The 18,606-nt window shown below is 37.3% G+C and overlaps 1 protein-coding gene across 3 annotated transcripts in view; it reads left to right on the forward strand.

Moving 5' to 3' along the window:
* Nucleotides 1-18,606, forward strand: part of ATRX (ATRX chromatin remodeler) — a 193,496-nt gene that overhangs the window by 138,357 nt on the left and 36,533 nt on the right. For all 3 annotated transcript variants that reach the window (XM_054566663.1, XM_054566664.1, XM_054566665.1), the window contains 2 exons: nt 158-264; nt 8,593-8,701. In XM_054566663.1, coding sequence (XP_054422638.1) covers nt 158-264; nt 8,593-8,701 — 216 coding nt within the window. The remainder of the gene's footprint in view (nt 1-157; nt 265-8,592; nt 8,702-18,606) is intronic.

Consider the following 18,606-nt stretch of genomic DNA (forward strand, 5'->3'; position numbering starts at 1 on the left):
AGACTCTGCTTGTTAATTTCTTTAAAAAAAAACAACCACCAGCAACCCTACTGGGGTTTTGATTAGTATTGTGTCAAATTTTTATATCAATTTAGGAAGAAGTGATGTTTCTACTCTATAAATATTCTAATCTAAGAATACTCATCTTTTTCTCTAGACTTGTTTTCAGCCAGTCTCTCATATCTCTGGACTTGATTGAAGATTTTCTTGAATTGGCTAGTAGGGAGAAGACAGAAGATAAAGATAAACCTCTTATTTATAAAGGTGAGTTACAAACATTTCTGTATCGTGTATTTTAAAAGATTAATTTATATTATCTCATATAAACATTTTAACAGTAAAAGAGAAAATACTACCCATACTCACAACCCTAATATATTCTTGTTTTTCTCCACTGTATTCTTATCCTTACTGATATAATTATGATCTTTGTTGTTGCAGTTTTAGCATAAATTTAAATGTTTTTAAAGCAGCTTTATTAAAATGTAATTCACATAAGGTGCAATTGAGCCATTTAAAATGTACAATTCAGTGGTTTTTAGTACATTTATAGAGTTGTGCAACTGTCACCGGGGTCAGTTTTTGAAAAATTCAATCACCACCAAAGAAACCCCTGTACCTTTAAGCTGTGACCACCCTCCCTCCCACTTCCAGTGCTTCCATACCTAGTCAGTCGCTCATCTACTTTGTTTCTTCAGATTGACCTGTGGATTCACATGATATGTGGTCTTTTGTGACTGACTTCTTTCACATTCCATGTTTTCAAGGTTCATTCATGTTATAGCATATGTCAGTACTTAATTCCTTTTTATGGTGTAATAAAATTTCATTGGATAGATAAAAACCCACATTTGATTATCCATTCATTCATTCATAGATATTTAGGTTGTTCTCACCAATTAGCTATTGTGAATAGTGCTCCTATGAACATTTGCATACAAGTTTTTACATATTTAAATAATCTGTTTTCAGTTCTTTTGGATATATACTTAGGATTGGAATTATTAGATCATATGATAATTCTGTGTTTAACTTCTTGAGGAACCACCAACTGTTTTCCTCACTGTCTACACTATTTTACGTTTCCACAAGGGTTCTGATTTCTCTACATCTTCACCCATACTTGCTTCCTCCCCCCTTTTTTTATTATAATGATCCTATTGGTAATTCATTGTGCTTTTGATTTGTATTTCCCTAATGACTAAGAATGCTTATCATCATTTCGTATAATTGTTGGCTGTTTGTTCATCTTCTTTGGAAAGGGTGTTTATTCAGGTCCTCTGCCAGTTTTTGAATGCGGTTATTTGTCTTTTTTTTTTCTTTTTATCAATTACAGGGTTATTATTTTTTTCATTTTCTACATACCAGTCTCGTGTCACGTATATGATTTATAAATATCCTGTCTTGATTTGTGTGTCGTCTTTTCACTTTCTCTTTTTCCAGTATTCAGTATGTTTTTTTGAGTATGCTATTACAGCTGTCCCATTTTTTTCTCCCCTTTCTCCCCCTCTGCTCTGCAACCCCCTCCCACCAGCATCCCCCCCCCTTAGTTCATGTCCATGGGCCATACATGTAAGTTCTTAGGCTTCTCCATTTCCTATACTGTTCTTAACCTCCCCCTGTCTATTTTGTACCTACCAATTATGCTGCTTATTCCCTGTACCTTTCCCTCCATTCTCTCCTCTCCCCCTCCCCACTGATAACCCTCCATGTGATCTCCATTCCTGTGATTCTGTTCCTATTCCTGTTCTAGTTGTTTGCTTCGTTTGTTTTTGTTTTTGTTTTTAGGTTCAGTTGTTGATAGTTGCGTTTGTTGTCATTTTACTGTTCATAGTTTTGATCTTCTTTTTCTTAGATAAGTACCTTTAATATTTCATATAAAAGGGCTTGGTGAAAGTGGACATCCATGTCTTTTTTCTGATGATGTTAATGGAAATGCTTTTTATGTTTGCCTGTTGAGTATGATGTTATATGTCTGTTTTCATAGATGACCTTTATTATGTTGAGGTATGTTCCCTCTATTCCTATTGTGCTGAGAGTTTTTATCATAAATGGGAGCTGTATTTTGTCACATGTTTTTTCTGGATCTATTGATACGATTTTTATCCTTCATTTTGCTTATGTGGTATATCACATTGATTAATTTATGGATACTGAACCAAACTTGCATTCCATGAATAAATCACACTTGATCATGGTGTATGATGTTTTTAATGTATTGTTGGATGTGGTTTGCTACTTTTTTGTTGAGGATTTTTGCATCTATGTTCAACAGGGATATTGGCCTATAGTTTTCTATTATTGTAATATCTTTGTTGGTTTTAGAATTAGGATAATCCTTGTATTGTGAAATGAGGTTCGGAGCCTTCCCACCTCTTCAGTTTTTCAGAATAGTTGGAGAAGAATAGGTGTTAAATCTTCTTTAATTATATGACAAAATTCACCTATGAAGCCATCTGGTCCAGGGGTTGGGTTTGTCAGGAGTTTTTTGATTACTCATTTGATTTTGTTAGTAATTATCTATCTGTTCATATTTTCTATTTCTTTTTGATTCAGTCTTGGAAGATTATATGCTTCTAGGAATTTATACAATTCCTCCAGGTTGGCCAATTTGTTTGCATATAATTGGTCATAGCATTTTCTTATAATCCACTGTATTTCTTTGGTGTCAGTTGTTATTTCTACTCTTTCATTTCTGATTTTATTTATTTAGGTCCTCTATTTTTCTTGATGAGTCTGATTAAAGGTTTATCAAGCTTATTTATCTTTTCAAAGAATGAACTTTTTTCATTGATCTTTTGTATTATTTTTCATTTATTTCAGCTCTGATGTTTATTCCCTCCATCTACTCCAGGAGTTGCTGTTGTTCTTTCTCTAGTTCTTTTAAGTGTAAGGTTAGGTTGTTTATTGAGATTTTTCTTCTTTTGAGGCAGGCCTGTATTCCTATGAATTTTCCTCTTAGAACTGCTTTGGCTGTGTCCCATAGAATGGGGTTGTTGTGTTTTATTTTCATTTGTCTCAAAGTGACTGTTGATTTCTTCCTTGATTTTGGTGTTAAGCCATTGAATATTTGGTCGCATGTAATCTACCCTCCCAGCGTAAGTGTGTTTTTCAGTTTTCTTCACATAGTTGATTTCCAATCTCAAAACACAGGATCAGAGAAGATGCTTGTTAGTATTTCAGTCTCCCTAAATTTATTTAGACTTACTGTATGGCCTAACATATGGTTTGTCCTGGAAAATGTCCTTTGTGCACTTGAAAAGAATTTATATTCTACTACTTTGGGGTGAAATGTTCTGAAACTTCAATGAACTCCATATGATTTTATGTGTCATATAAGGTAGCTGTTTCCTTGTTATTTTCTGTCTGGATGATCTCTCCATTGATGCCAATGGGGTGTTAAAGTCCCCTACTATGACTGTATTACTGCCGGTTTCTCCTTTTATTGGTATCAGTATTTATTTTATATATTTAGGTGCTTGTACATTAGGTGCGTAAATGTTTACCAGGGTTATGTCCTCTTGTTGGATTGATCCCTTTAACATTATGTGATATCCTTTGTCTCATTATAGCCTTTGCTTCCAAGTCTGTTTTGTCTGATATAAATATTACTACCCCAGCTTTTTAAAATTTCCATTTGCATCAGACATCTTCTTCCATCCCTTCACTTTCAGTCTGTGTGTGTCTTTCTTTCTGAGGTGGGTCTCTGTAGACAGCATATATTTGGGTCTTGTTTTCTTATCCATTCTGTCTTTTGATTGAAGCCTTTAAGTCATTTACATTTAAAGTGATTATTGATAGGTACATATTTATTGCCATTTTATTCTTTATAATTGTGTTCCTGTTTTTCTTCAAGAAGTCCCTTTAAAATTTAATACTGGTTTGGTGCTAATGAACTTCTTTAGTTTTTTCTTGTTTGGGAACCTTTTTATTTCTCCTTTAATTTTTATATTATTTTTTATTTCCAATTACAGTTGACATACATTATTATATTAGTTTCAGGTGTACACCCCAGTGATTAGACATTACATAGCTTCATAAGTGATCATCCTGCTAAATCTCATATCCATCTGACACCATATGTAGTTATTAAACTATTATTGACTCTATTCCCTATGCTGTACTTTATAATCCATGACTATTCTGGAGCAACAAATTTGTATTTCTTAACCCCTTCACCTTTTTCACCTATTCCTCCAAATCTCCTCCCATCTGGCAACTGTCAAAATGTCTGTGTCTGTGATTCTGCATCTGTTCTGCTTGTTCATTTATTTTGTTTTATTGGATTCAGTTGTTGATAGATATGTATTTATTGCCATTTTATGGTTCATATTTTTATCTTCTTATTTGTCTTCTTAAAGAAGACCCTTTAACATTCCATATAATATTGGTTTGGTTTTGATGAAGTCCTTTAGTTTTTTCTTGTCTGGGACACTCTTTATCTGTCCTTCGATTCTAAATGATAGCTTTGATAGGTAGAACAATCTTGGTTGTAGGTCCCTGCTTTTCATGACTTCGAATATTATTTGTCGATTCCGTCCAACCTACAAAATTTACTTTGAGAAATCAGCTGACAGTTTTATGAGAGCTCCCTTTTAGGTAACTCTTGCTGCTTTTAAGATCCTCTCTTTGTTTTTAACCTTTGGCATTTTAATTACGATGTGTCTTGGTGTGGGCTTCTTTGGATTTATTAGTGTGGTTCTCCCTGTGCTTATTGGACTTACATATCTATTTCACTCTCCAGGTCAGGGAAATTTTCAGTAATTATTCTTTCAAATAAGTTTTCAATCTCTTGCTCTCTCTTTTTTTCTTCTGGCACCCCTGTTGATGTGAATGTTTGTTATGCTTGATGTTGTCCCATCAGTCCCTTAAACCTCCTCATTTAAATTTTGGTTTTTGTTTTTGCTGTTTCCAATTGGGTGCTTTTTGCAACCTTCTTTCCCAATTGCTGATTCACTCCTCTGCTTCATCTGATCTGCTGTTGATTCTATGTAATATAGTCTTCATTTCTGACTTTGTTTTTTATGGTTTCGATCTCTTTATGTAAGTTCTCATTGAGTTCATCTACGTGTTTTCTAAGTTCATTGAGGATTGTTATAAGCAGTGTTTTGAACTCTGTATCTGGTAGATTTCTTGCCTCCTTTTCATTTACTTTTTTTCCCTTGTCCTTTTGTCCTGTTCTTTCATTTCGGACACTGTTTTCATCTCATCAGTTTGGCTGACGCCCTGTGATTCAATGTGTTAGGTAGATCTGGTACATCTCCAAGTCTTGGCATGGTGGCCTTATATAGTAGGTGTTTTATGAGGCCCAGTGTTGCTGTCCCCTTGCCTCCTGAGCTGGATGCTCCAAGGATATTCCTTGTGTGGACTGTGTGTGCCTTGCTGCTGTTATTGAGCCTTGATTGCTGTTGGCACATCTGTAGCTGGGATTGTTCCTCATGCTGACCGGCTGTGAGGAGCAGCTGTGACTACAGCGAACAAGCTGTTCTATCGGGGCTCACCCCAGGGAGGGTGAGTCACTTTATCTGTGTGCTCTCGTGCTTGCTGAGTCCGCCATTTGGGTGTCATCAATGATGTAGCTAATTGCGCGGTGCTCTGGGGTTGTCTACAGTCAGCCATCGAGTGTGTTGGTTCTGGTGCCTCTTGGGTTGGGCTCTTGGGGAAGCCAAGTTTATCTGCTGCCCGTGCCTGGCCTGGGGCCACCTGGTAGGAGCTACAAAATGACCTGCAGTTGTTAGCTGCCTGTCCTGTGTTGGGTATGCCTGGCAGAGGCTGTGATGCAAACCAAGGATGGTTACCTCTGTGCCTTGCCTAGCAAGGGGTACAGGGCCTGCTAACCCCACCCCTCCCACTGCTTGTTTGGTGTTTATGGACTTTTGGTAGATTTTACAAAAGTCTGTAGCATAGGTGGAGACCGGTTGCTTGTGTGAACAGCTGCTGAAAGAGGTTCCAGAAGGTGTGTTGGTTGGGTGGGGCCTGGCTTCCGGGAATCTCAGGGTGGGGTGACTAGTGTTAGGTTAATGGAGACACAGATTTGGCACTTGCCTGCACCTGCAGGCTCTGGCTGGGGAGGTGGCTCAGCAAAGGAGCAGCGGTGCCTGCCCACACTCCTCTCCGGGGCAAAGCTGCCACTGCAGTCATCGCTGATGCCAGAAAGTTGAGTTCCTTCCTGAATGTTCCTGGTGCTTTTCTACCTGCTGTCCCTTAACTGAAGCTTAGGGCGAGTGTTTGTGACTCTCTGTGTGGGCCCTTTAAGAGGACATCTCTGGGTCTATGGCAGCTCTGTGTGTCATTCAGATGGAATTTTCACTGATTTTCACAACCAGACATTGTGGAAACTTCTTTCTGGCACCAGTGCTGTGGGCCAGGAAGCGTAATGTGGGGCTGGCACCTTTGGCTTCTCAGGGATTACCTGCGCACACATTGTGTCCAGCCAGTTTTGCCTCTCTGCCCCTCCTACCAGTCTGGATGTGGCTCCTCCTCTATATCTTTAGTTCTAGGAATTCTGTTCAGCTAGCCTGGAGGTGGTTTTCAACGTGCTGGTTCTATAATTTAGTTGTAATATTGATGTGTTCTGGGGAGAGGGCAAGCACAGTGTTTTTCCTACTCTACCATCTTGGCCAGAACTGTAAATATAGTTTTCTTTTCTCACTATATATTAGTTTTGTGAGTTAGATTTTATGTTCTGATAGTGCTTTATTATCTTCAAGGCTATGTTACAAAAAATGTTATATCACTTTACCACTATGAAAAAGTGGGAAATGCCCATTTTACTATGTATCTGCAGTACTATAATGATATTTTCTTCATCTTTTATGGGTAAGAATAGTTGTTTTTGTTTAATTTATATTTTTTGACTGCTGATAAGATTGAACAGTTTTCCATATGCTTGCTAGTTCATATCTAATTGTATAAATTGTTTTCAGCAAATATTTGCTTTAACCACTAATTAATTGAGTTTATTTGAGTACCTACTACTACTTCTACTGCTGCTACTACTACTGTTACTACTACTACTACGATGACTGCTAGTACTGTGCTGAAGTTAGGTTCAAGGAGTATTACAGGAAATCATGTTATAGAGAGGGATCAAGCACATATATGTGCCATAATAGAGACAGATATGTTTTGCTATGAAACCTTGGGTGGTAATATTAAGTACTCAATAAGTTTAATTACTGTATGACAGGCACTGTTTTAAGTGCTCTTTTTTCTTACATTCACTTACTAAACAGCAATCCTATGCAATGGGTACTCGGATTATCCCCCATTTTTAAAGATAAAAACACTGAAACACAAGGACTTTACTGGCATTTTCTCTTATGGAAAAATAATTAAATGATGAAACTGGGATTAAACTCAGGGAGTCTGGCTCCAAAGTGTTTGTTTTTGTTTACTAATCTATACCATTGTATCATAGTTTTTATATGTTGGATTCACAGTTGTAGTACAGAATGTTCATTTGTATTATCACAGAAAGGTATCTTGAAATACTTATTAAAATATTTGTATATTCAGTTATGATTAGCATATTCACTTTAATAATTACCCTGCTAAGTTAACAGTTAATGCAAATGTGACTTCAGTCTCTCACCTTGTTATCCAACCATCTGTGTCAAATTCGTTTTTTCTTAGCTGTATATGCCATTTTTTCCAGTTGAAAGAAATAAACTTAAATAAAGAAATTGTGTTTCTTAGCCATTACTGAATGTACAGCAAGGAAATTCTAAGATGTTGATATAGGTGAAGATGTAGATATGTAATAGACATGTCAAAAAGCACATTTTAAACTAGTGACCTACTTTAAATCAAAAAATGTTTGCTAAAATATATAAATCTCAGTTTTGCCAACTTTTTTTTAATGTTAAGACTCTAGGGTATGATAAGAATTTTTCTAGGATGTTAAATAGTATTATGTTGCAAGTTGAAGAATTAGAATAGAAATTGTGTATGAAATTATGTCATAAGCATTTAATCCCTTGGTATAATTAAGTATCAGTGTAAGCATTGGGTATAATTTCACCTCACTCTACAAAAGGCAATGTGTCTGAACATTGTTTAACTTATAAAAGTTGCATTCCTTTACTTACACACACACACACACACACACTTGTCATAAAATAGGAACATATGACGATATTTGTTGCTAGGCTATAGAATAGTTTTGGTACATAACAGGCATTCAGTAAATATTTGTTCGGTGAATGAATAATTGTATTATATGTCTCTGTTTTTTATCTGATCAGTATCAGAGTGTAAGAAGAATGGAAACCTGGATGTTTGCAGATTTAATTAAAAGCAAGCTTTATGGACATAGTGCAATTGAACATATTTTGACAGTTTTAAATAATTCTAATCAAGGAAATCTTTTAATAAATTCACATGTATATGATATACTTTTTAAAGTATCTTTGTTATTCAGTGCCTATTAGAAATGTGATTTGAAATACAATGAATTACCACTTGATTAAAAATTTTATTTTGCTATGCAAATAGAATATATATAACCAGTTTTTAAATAGTAAGGAAGAAAATCTCTTATTACCAGCAGAACAGGATATATCAAATCTCTTTTTCTTGTTACATTTTCAGGTGAAGGCAAGTGGCTCAGAAACATTGACTATTACCGTTTAGATGGTTCTACTACTGCACAATCAAGGAAAAAATGGGCTGAAGAATTTAATGATGAAACTAATGTGAGGTAGGAACCCTTTTCTGTTTGTGTAGAGTTATTAAAAATAATTTTAAATCTACAAGAAAATTCACTTTTTTTAGTGTATACTTATAGAATTTTTGACAGTTGTAAGGTACTGTCAAACTATAAGAGGATTTCCTCCCCCTTCAGGAAAAATAACTCATGGAATCATGCAGTTTGTAGGCTTTTGAGTCTTCACAGCATTCACAAAGCAAAATACATTTGAGATTCATTCATACTGTTATATATGTCAATAGTTTGTTCCTTTTTATTGTTGAGTAATATTCCATTCTGTGGATGTATTATAATTTATTTGTACTTGAGAGACATTTAAGTTGTTTCTAGGTTTTCGAATTAAAGTTGCTCTAAGCTTTCATGTATAAATTTTTGTGTGATCCATAGATATTTACCTAAGTGAAATAAAAGTCCAGTAGTACAATTCCTGGGTTGCATGGTAAGTTTATGTTTAGCTCTGTAAGAAATTGGCAGTTTTCAAAGTGCTTGTACAAGTTTTCATTTTCACCAGCGATGTGTGTTCCAGTTGCTCTTCATCCTTGTTTGCACTTGGTATAGGCTGTAGGTCAAGGCTGTTTATATTTGTGCTATTGATGTTGCTTCTAACTGCTGGCAATTAACAGATTGAATTTCATTTGGAAGAGAAAATACACACACACACACACACACACACATATAAACATATGCATGCACACATACACATGTGTGAAAGCATGGCCTTTAAGAAAAGGCCAGAGATAGAGTTAGTTTAATGACAAGGTTGCTAAGGAATGCCTTCATAACTGTTTTAAAGTATGAAAGGTATAATGTGTATATAAAACATGCTTTAACACTAGCAGAGTCTTGAACTATACTAGGGGTAAGGCTAGAGAAATTACAGTTATGCCATAGGAAGATTATACAATATTCTGTTAGGTGTTTAAAATCTATAGAGTCTGGTAGGGATGATTTGAGTAAAGTTATAAAGTAACTGTTTAAAGAATAGTATAGCCCTGGCTGGTGTGGCTCAGTTGGTTGGGTGTAGTCCCTCAAAGCAAAAGGTTGCCGGTTTGACTCCCAGTCAGGGCACATGCCTGGGTTGCAGTTCATTCCCCGGCTGGGTGCGTACTAGAGGCAACCAGTAGAGGTCATGTTTCTCTCTCAAATTGATGTTTCTCTCCCTCCTTTCCCTTCTCTTTCTCTCTTAAAAAAAAAAGAATAGGTACACTATTATATTCTGTTTACCATGTTTTTAAAAATTATTTGTGTGAAGAAGTAATTTTATTAACTGAGTAACCTTAATCTAATTTGTCATACTTAGACTAAACATTTGACTTTCTCAGTTTCCCAAGTTTGTAAATACCACAGTGGCATATGATTTCTGTCATAATGTTTCATATTTTATGGCCAGTAAGGAACAACATTGAAATGTGGATGCTGAGCTCTCAGCTTGGATTACTCACTAGCAAATTACCCCCTCTCCACCACAGACATAAGCCAAAAAGTGTCTCTGATTCAAATTCATTTTATGTACATACATATGATGTCTTTGAGGGGTTACTCTTGAGTAGCTAAACATGACTGGATTATATTCACAAATGTTATAGATTAGGACTACTGTCTACATTCTATTTTTTCACAACTTAGTAATTTTCAGAGAATACAACATAAATATAATGTTCGTTTATGTCAAAACAGTTGGAAAAATACATTAAGGTAAACTTAGACATAATGACCTTTCTAATGTTGTCTTGTGTGCCCAGGAGGTAGTTTTCAACAGTCTAAGAGTCCTTATTTAGCTTGATACTGAATATTGATATTAGTATTGGATAGGTTTTTTAGCTCTTTATTTAGAAATGATTATAGATTCACAAGAACTTACAAAGATAGTGTAGAGAGGACCTGTGAACCCATCACCAAATTTTCCCCAAGAGTTATGTCTTACAGACTAGATTATGTCGATGTATGTGCATATTTGTCACATTTAGAGATTCCTTTAACCGTCACTGAAATCAAGGTACAGAAATATTGCATCACCTCAAAGATTGTTTTCTTACTATTCTCCCATAGTCACACCCATTCTTACACAAACTTTGCCACTATCCCAGACTCCTGGAAATAATTTGTTTACCACCTTTATAATTTTGTCAAATTGAGACTGTCGTATAAATTATATCATCCTATATGTCATTTTTGGAGACTGGCATTTTTCACTCAACATAATGCCCTTTACTTTCATCCCAGTTGCTTATAACAGTAGTCCGTTCCTTTTTATTACAGAGTTGTATTCCATGTAAGGGATGTACCAGTTTGTTTAATACAGATTGTACCATCTATTACAGGGCATTTTAGTTGTTTACAGGTTTGGCTATTACAAATAAAGCTGCTATGAACATTATGTACAGATTTTGTGTACACCTAAGGTTTCATTCCCTAGGATAAATGCCCAGGAGTGTGATTGCTCAGTTTCATGATAAATGACTAGTTTTTTAAAGAAACTGCCAAACGGATTTCAGAGTGGCTGTACCATTTTGTATTCTCACCAGTAAAGTGTGAGAAATCAAGTTTCTCTGCATCCTCACCAGCATTTCATCTTATCACTGATTTTCATTTCAACTGTTCTGATAGGTATATAATGAGCGGTATCTCATCGTGGTCATAATTTGCATTTCCCTGATGGATGGTTATATTGAACTATCTTCTCAAGTGTTTATTGCCACATATGTATTATCCTCTTTAGTGAAATGTTTCTTCATATCTTTTGTCCATTTTCCGATTGGATTGCTTGCTTTTCTTTTTTTAATCCTCACCCGAAGATATGTTTATTGATTTTAGAGAGAGAGGAAGGGACAGAGAGAGAAACATCGATTGGTTGCCTCCTGTACATGCCCTGACTGGGGATTGAACCCGCAACCTAGGTATGTGCTCTGACCGGGAATCGAACCCACAACCTTTTGGTGTATGGGACTATGTTCCAACCAACTGAGCCACCCAGCCAGGGCGGATTGCTTGCCTTTTTATTGTTGAGTTTTGAAAATTCTTTATATAATTTATTTTTTATTTTTATTTTTTAAATATATTTTATTGATTATGCTATTGTAGTTGTGAAAAATTGAAACCAATTTTTCCCCCTTTGCCCCCCTTCACCTGTAGCTCCATTCCCTCTAGCAGTCCTCTTCCTTAGTTTATGCCCATGGGTCATACATATGAATTCTTTGGCTTCTCCATTTCCTATACTGTTCTTAACGGCCCCCTGTCTATTTTGTACCTACTAATTACACTTCTTATTCCCTGTCCTTTTTCCACCATTCTCCCCACTCCCTGTCCCAGCTGATAACCCTCCATATGCTCTCCATACCTATGATTTGGTTCCTGTCCTGCTTATTTGCTTAGTTTGTTTTTTAGATTCAGTTGTTGATATTTGAATGTGTTGCCATTTTAATGTTCGTAGTTTTGATCTTTTTCTTGTATAGTTCCCTTTAACATTTCATATAATAATGGCTTGGAGATGATAAACTCCTTTAGTTTTACCCTGTCTGGGCAGCACTTTACCTGCCCTTCTATTCTAAATGATAGCTTTGCTGGATAGAGTCATCTTGGTTGTAGATCCTTGCTTTTCATCACTTTGAATACTTCTTGCCAGCCCTTTCTAGCCTGCAAAATATCTTTTCAGAAATCAGCTGACAGTCCTATGGGAACTCCTTTGTAGGTAACTGCTTTTCTCTTGCTGCTTTTAACATTCCCTCTTTACCTTTGACCTTTGGCATTTTAATTACGATGTGTCTTGGTGTGGCCCTCTTTGGGTCCAACTTGTTTGGGACTCTTCTGAGCTTCCTGTACTTGTATGTCTGTTTCCTTTGCCAGATTGGGGAAGTTTTCTTCTTCATTATTTTATCAAATAAGTTTTCAATGTCTTGCTTTTTCTCTTCTCTTTCTGGCACCCCTATGATTCGGACGTTGGTATGTTTGGAGATGTCCCAGGGGCTCCTTATTCTATCCTCATTTTTTAAAAATTCTTTTTTCTTCTTGCTGTTCTGATTGAATGCTTTTTTTTCTTCCTTGTGTTCCAAATTGTTGATTTGAATCTCAGCTTCATCCCCTCCACTGTTGGTTTCCTGTAGATTTTTCTTTGTGTCACTTAATGCAACCTTCATTTCTGCCTGGGTCTTTTTTATGCTGTTGTGGTATCCAGTGAGTTCTCTGAGCATCCTGATTGTTTTGAACTCTGCATCTGAGAGGTTGCATATCTCCATTTCAGTTACCATATTTTGCTGTGTATAATGCACTCCCATGTATAATGTGCACCCACATGTTAGTACTAATTCCTATGTATGATTCGCATTACACGTGGGAATTAGTGTTACCTATGTATAATGTGCATCCCTATTTTTCCCTCAAAAATTTGGGCAAAAAAGTGGACATTATGCATGGGAAAATACAGTAGTTCTTTTCCAAATTTTGTTCTCTTCTTTCACTTTGGCCGTATTTCACTTTGTCTCCTTGATTTGGCAGCCTCCCTGTGTGTGTTTCTGTGTATTAGGTAGAGTTGCTTGGACTCCCTGTGTTAGTGGCATGGCCTATTGTAGAAAAGGCATGTGTGGGGCAGAGCCTTACGTAATCACCGGTGAGGAGCAACCCATTTCTCTGCCTTGTGGCTCTGTGTGGGGGAGGGCTCAGAGAGGGGACAGTACCGCTGCCTGGTCTCTGGAGAGTGTCTCCCAGCTCCTGTCCCATTGCCAGTCACTTCATTGTCTCCCCTCCTCCCCATATGCCACTCATGCCCTTCCAGCTGTCTCCCTAGTGCTGAATCCCAGAGGGGGCGGGTCTCTGTAAGTCCCAAGACCTTTGCAGGCCCTTTGCGAGGAGTCTCCTGAGAAACCTGCAGTTTCTTTCGCCACCCCAACCCCCAGTGGTTTTTATAGCCAGAAGTTACGTGGGGCGTCTTCCCGGCACTGGAACCCTGGGCTTGGCTGTCTTGTCTGGGTCTGGGTTTGCTCGCTCCTGAGGTGTCCCTCTTGATTTTTATCGATCACACATGAATGTGAGACCACCCGTTCTGCTGTCTCTCTGCGCCACTCCACGGATGCCCGCCTCTCCAGCTCTCCGCACCTTTCCACTTCTCCTCCCCTCCTACCCATCAGAATGAATGTGGCCTCTTTAAATCTTTGGTTATCGGACTTCCATACTGCTCGATTTTCTGACAAATCTGGGTGATACTGTTGTCTAGTTGTAATTTTTTGCCATAGTTGTGTGCAGAGACAAAGCGTGTTTACCTTTGCCTCCATCTTGACTGGTAGTTGAAATTTTTTTTACCTACTTTAGCTATGAGTCATTGTCCGGTATATGGTTTGCAAATATTTTCAGACAGTGTATGAAGGGGCACATAAAAACCCAGATTTTATTTATAAAAAATTGTGTATTCGTTCTTTCATGTCGTAACTTCAGTTCCCTTCAAAGTATTCTCCATTCGATGCAATACACATATCGAGACTTTTTTTCCAATGTTCAAAACCAGTTTTTGAATTTGTCGATTTCAATGCCTTTTAGGGCTTCTGCTGTTTTTTGTTACACCTCACCAAAAGTTTCCCTTTGAGGACTTTTTCATCCAGGGAAACAAAAATGTCTCTCTGGGTGAGATCCAGTGAATAGGGAGGGTGGGGCATGGGGGTCATGCCGTTTTTGGTCAAAAACTGCTGAAAACTCAAAACTTGTAAATCACCCATCGTGAAATGGGCAAACACGTTGAAAGTCTTAAAAAAAAATCCCTGAAGCTGAACACAGCCTCTCATAACAACACCAGCTAGCACACTGACACAGGTGGGTTTCTAGAACACTCACGTAGTGGGGGAAGCCTATACCCAGAATTATCCCCCCTCCAGAAGATAATTCTGGGTTTTTTGGGTTCTGCCTTATATGCTCTATCTTATCGTTCCCTCCCAAAGTCTTTCACCTAGCAAACATTTTTAATTTTGATGAAGTCTAGTTTGTCTGTGTTTTTGTTTTTTTAGCATGCTTTTGATGTCAGGTCTAAGAACTCTGACCAAAAGCCCTAGGTCTTAAAGACTTTCTTTTAAACATTTTACAGTTTTCCATTTTTAAAGATTTCACTTACTTACTTTAGAGAGAGGAAGAGAAGGAAACATCAGTGTGTGGTTGCATTTCGTGTGCCCCCTACTGGGGACCTGGCCCACAACCCAGGCCTGCGCCCTGACTGGGAATCAAACCTGTAACCCTTTGGTTCGCAGGCTGGCGCTCAATCCACTGAGCCACACCAGCCAGGGCAACATCCAGTTTTTATTTCTTCTGTCTATATACCCAGAAGAGGAATTGCTCGATTATATAGTAGATCTAGTTCTAAATTTTTGAGAAATTTCTATATTGTTTTCTGGAGTGTCTGAACCAATTAGTGAATATTGGTAACAGTATTTAATTATAATAATCAAACATGGTCAGAGGTTAGAACTTAATTATTCTAACCACTAAAAAGATGATAATTATGGAATGTGACTGAGGTGCTAATTGTTGCTACCATGGTAGTCATATTACAACATATAAATGTGTCAAAGTGACATGTACACCTCAAATTAATACAATGTTATATTTCAAATATACTCTAACTTTTTCTAAAAAAATTAAGAATAGAGTTACCATATGAACTAGCAATCCCTCTGCTTGGTTATCTATTCCCAAAATTTGAAAACATTTATTTGCAAAGATATATGGACTCCTGTGTCCTTTGCAGCACTATTCATGGTGGCCAAGACTTGGAAACAGCCAAAGTGTCCTTTGATAATTGATTGGATAAAGAAGATGTGGTACATAGGTACAGTGGGAATCATAGGATCATATAAATAGATGAAAAAAAATTTGAAAAATTCCCGTACTTGTTTATGATTAAACTCTCAGGAAAGTGGGAATGGAGGGAACATACCTCAATGTAATAAAGGCCACATATGACATACCCACAGCTAACATCATTCTAAATGGGGAAAAGCTGAAAGCATTTTCCTTAAGATCAGGAACAAGACTGGGTTGTCTACTTTCACTACTTTTATTTAAAAATGTATTGGAAGTTCTAGCCATAACAATCATACAAGATGAAATAAATGGCATCCAAATTGGAAAGAAAAAAGTAAAACTGTCATTATTTGCAAATGACGTGATACTGTATTTAGAGAACCCTAAAGATCCAACCAAAAAGTTACTGGAACTTATAAATGAATTTAGTGAAGTTGCAGGATATGAAATTAATATTCAGAAATCCATTGCATTTTTATACCAATAATGAACTATGAGAATGAGAAATTAAGAAATCAATACCATTTACATTGCAGAAAAAAAAACCACCTAGGAATAAACTTAAGGAATAAGATAAAACAGCAGTACTTGGAAAATTGTAAGACAATAAAATAAGAAATTGAAGAACATGCAAATAAATGGAAGTATGTTAAAATGTCCATACTGCAGCCCTTACATGTATGGCTGTTGGTTGGGCATTGTCTTGCAAAGCAAAAGGTTGCTGGTTCAGTTCCCAGTCAGGGCACATGCCTGGGTTGTGGGTTTGGTCCCTGGTCAGGGAGTGTACAGCAGGCAAGCTGATCAATGTTTCTTTCTCACATTGATGTTTCTCTCCCTCTCAGTCTCCTTCCCTTCTTCTCTCTCTACAAATAAATAAATAAAATCTTTAAAAAAATATCTGTATTACCCAAAGCTGTCTATAGTTTCAACAAAATCCCTATAAAAATAACCAATGGTATTTTTTACAGAAATAGAGCAAATGTTAACATTTTTGTGGAGCCACAAAAGACCCTGAATAGCCACAGCAATCTAGAGAAAGAAAAACAAAGTTGGAGATATCACACTACCTGATATCAAACTATACTACAAGCCTATAGTAATAAAAAACCAAACAAACATGGTATTGGCATAAAAACACACATAGATCAGTACACCAGAATAGAGGGCCCCAAACCCATACCTGTGTGGTCGATTAACATGTGACAAAGGACGTGAGAATATACAATGGGGTAAAGACAGTCTATTTAATAAATAGTGTTGGGAAAATGGAACAGATACATTAAAAAAATGAAAGTAGACCACTTTCTTACACTCTATGCAAGATTAAATTTGAAACGGATTAAAGACTTAAATATAAGACTCAGAACCATAAAACTCCTCGATGAAAACAGGCAGTTAAATGTCTTAGTATATTTTTTTCTGATATATTTTCTCAAGTAAGGGAAACAAAAGAAAAACAAATGGGAGTACATCAAACTAAAAGGGTTTTCCACAGCAAAGAAAACCATCAACAAAAACAAAAAAACCTACAGAATGGGAGACTATATTCAGCAGTGAGGGTTTAATATCCAAAATATATAAAGACTTCATTCAACTTAACACCAGAAAAACCAAATAGCCCAACTAAAAAATAGGCAGAGAACCTGAGTAGACATCCCTCCAAAGAGGACATACAGAGGGCCGATAGATATATGAAAAAATGCCCAAGGTCACTCATCATCAGAGAGATGCAAAGTAAAACCACCATGAGATATCACCTCACACTTGTCAGAATGGTTGTCATTAATAAATCAAGAAACAACAAGTGCTGGCGAGGCTGTGGAGAGAAGGGAACCCTAGTGCCCTGTGGGTGGGAATGCGGACTGGTGCAGCCACTGTGGGAAACAGTGTGGTGGTTCCTCAAAAAATTAAAAATAAAAGTAACTTACGACCTAGCTATCCATTTTTGGGTGTATATCTGAAGAAATGTAAGACACTAACCCATAAACATACATGCAACGCAAGTGTCCATCAGTAGATGAGTGGATAAGAAACCATGGTACATGTACACAATGGAATACCACTTGGCCACAAAAACAGTGAAATTTTACTATTTGCTACAACTTGGATAGCCCTAAAGGGTATTATGCTGAGAGAGAGACAAATACTATATGATTTCACTTATATGCGGAATCTGATGAACAAACTCAACTAACAAGCAAAATAAAGATGGATTCATAGATCGAGCAGGCGGACAGCTGTGGGGGTGGAGGGGTGAATGTATTGAATGTATTGAGCAAAAAAAGAGAAAAAAAAAGAAAAAAAAATCACCACACTGTTGTCCATGGATGTGGACAACAGGGTGGTGATTGCCAGGGGGAGGGGACGGGATGTGAAGGGAGCCGGAGGAAGGCAAAGGGAGGGTAGATGGTGGTGGACGGAGACTTGTCTTGGGGTGGTGAACACAACACAGTGCACAGATGATGTGTTGTACGACTGTGAACCTGAAACCTGTATAATTTTGTTAACCAGCGTAAACCCAATACAAAAAATACATATAATCTAAAGAACAAAAGAAAAAACATGCAAAACAGACTCGTAGATACAGAGAACTTTTGATGGAGGAACATTTGGAGAGCTGGGTGAAAAAGGTGAAGGGATTAAGAAATGCAAGTTGGCCCTGGTGTGGTGGCTCAGTTGCTTGGAGTGTCATCCCATACGCCCAAAGGGTGTGGGTTTGCTACCCGGCGAGGGCGCATACCTAGGTTGCTGATTCCATCCCCTGTCGGGGGAGGGGCACGTACTGGAGGCTGATTTCTCTCTCTCTCTCTCTCTCTCTCTCTCTCTCTCTCTCTCTCTCTCTCTCTCCTCCCCCGCCCCTTCTACCCCCCCTCCTCTCTCTCCCTTCCTCTCTTTTAAAATCAATAAACATATTTTTGGGTGAGGGTTTTCAAAAATACAAATTGGTAGTTAAAAAATAGTTACAGGGATGTAAAGTGCAACATAGGGAATATGGTCAGTAATCTTGCAATAACAATGTATGGTGCCGGGTGGGTACTGGACTTACCGGGGTAGGTGGATCACTTCCTAAGTTGCGTGATTGTAAAACCACTTCACTGTACAGCTGAAACTAATATAAA

This window comes from Pteronotus mesoamericanus, unplaced genomic scaffold (assembly GCF_021234165.1).
Source record: "Pteronotus mesoamericanus isolate MK-2021 breed Mesoamerican mustached bat unplaced genomic scaffold, CSHL_Meso_final contig_177, whole genome shotgun sequence".
Lineage (NCBI taxonomy): Eukaryota > Metazoa > Chordata > Mammalia > Chiroptera > Mormoopidae > Pteronotus > Pteronotus mesoamericanus.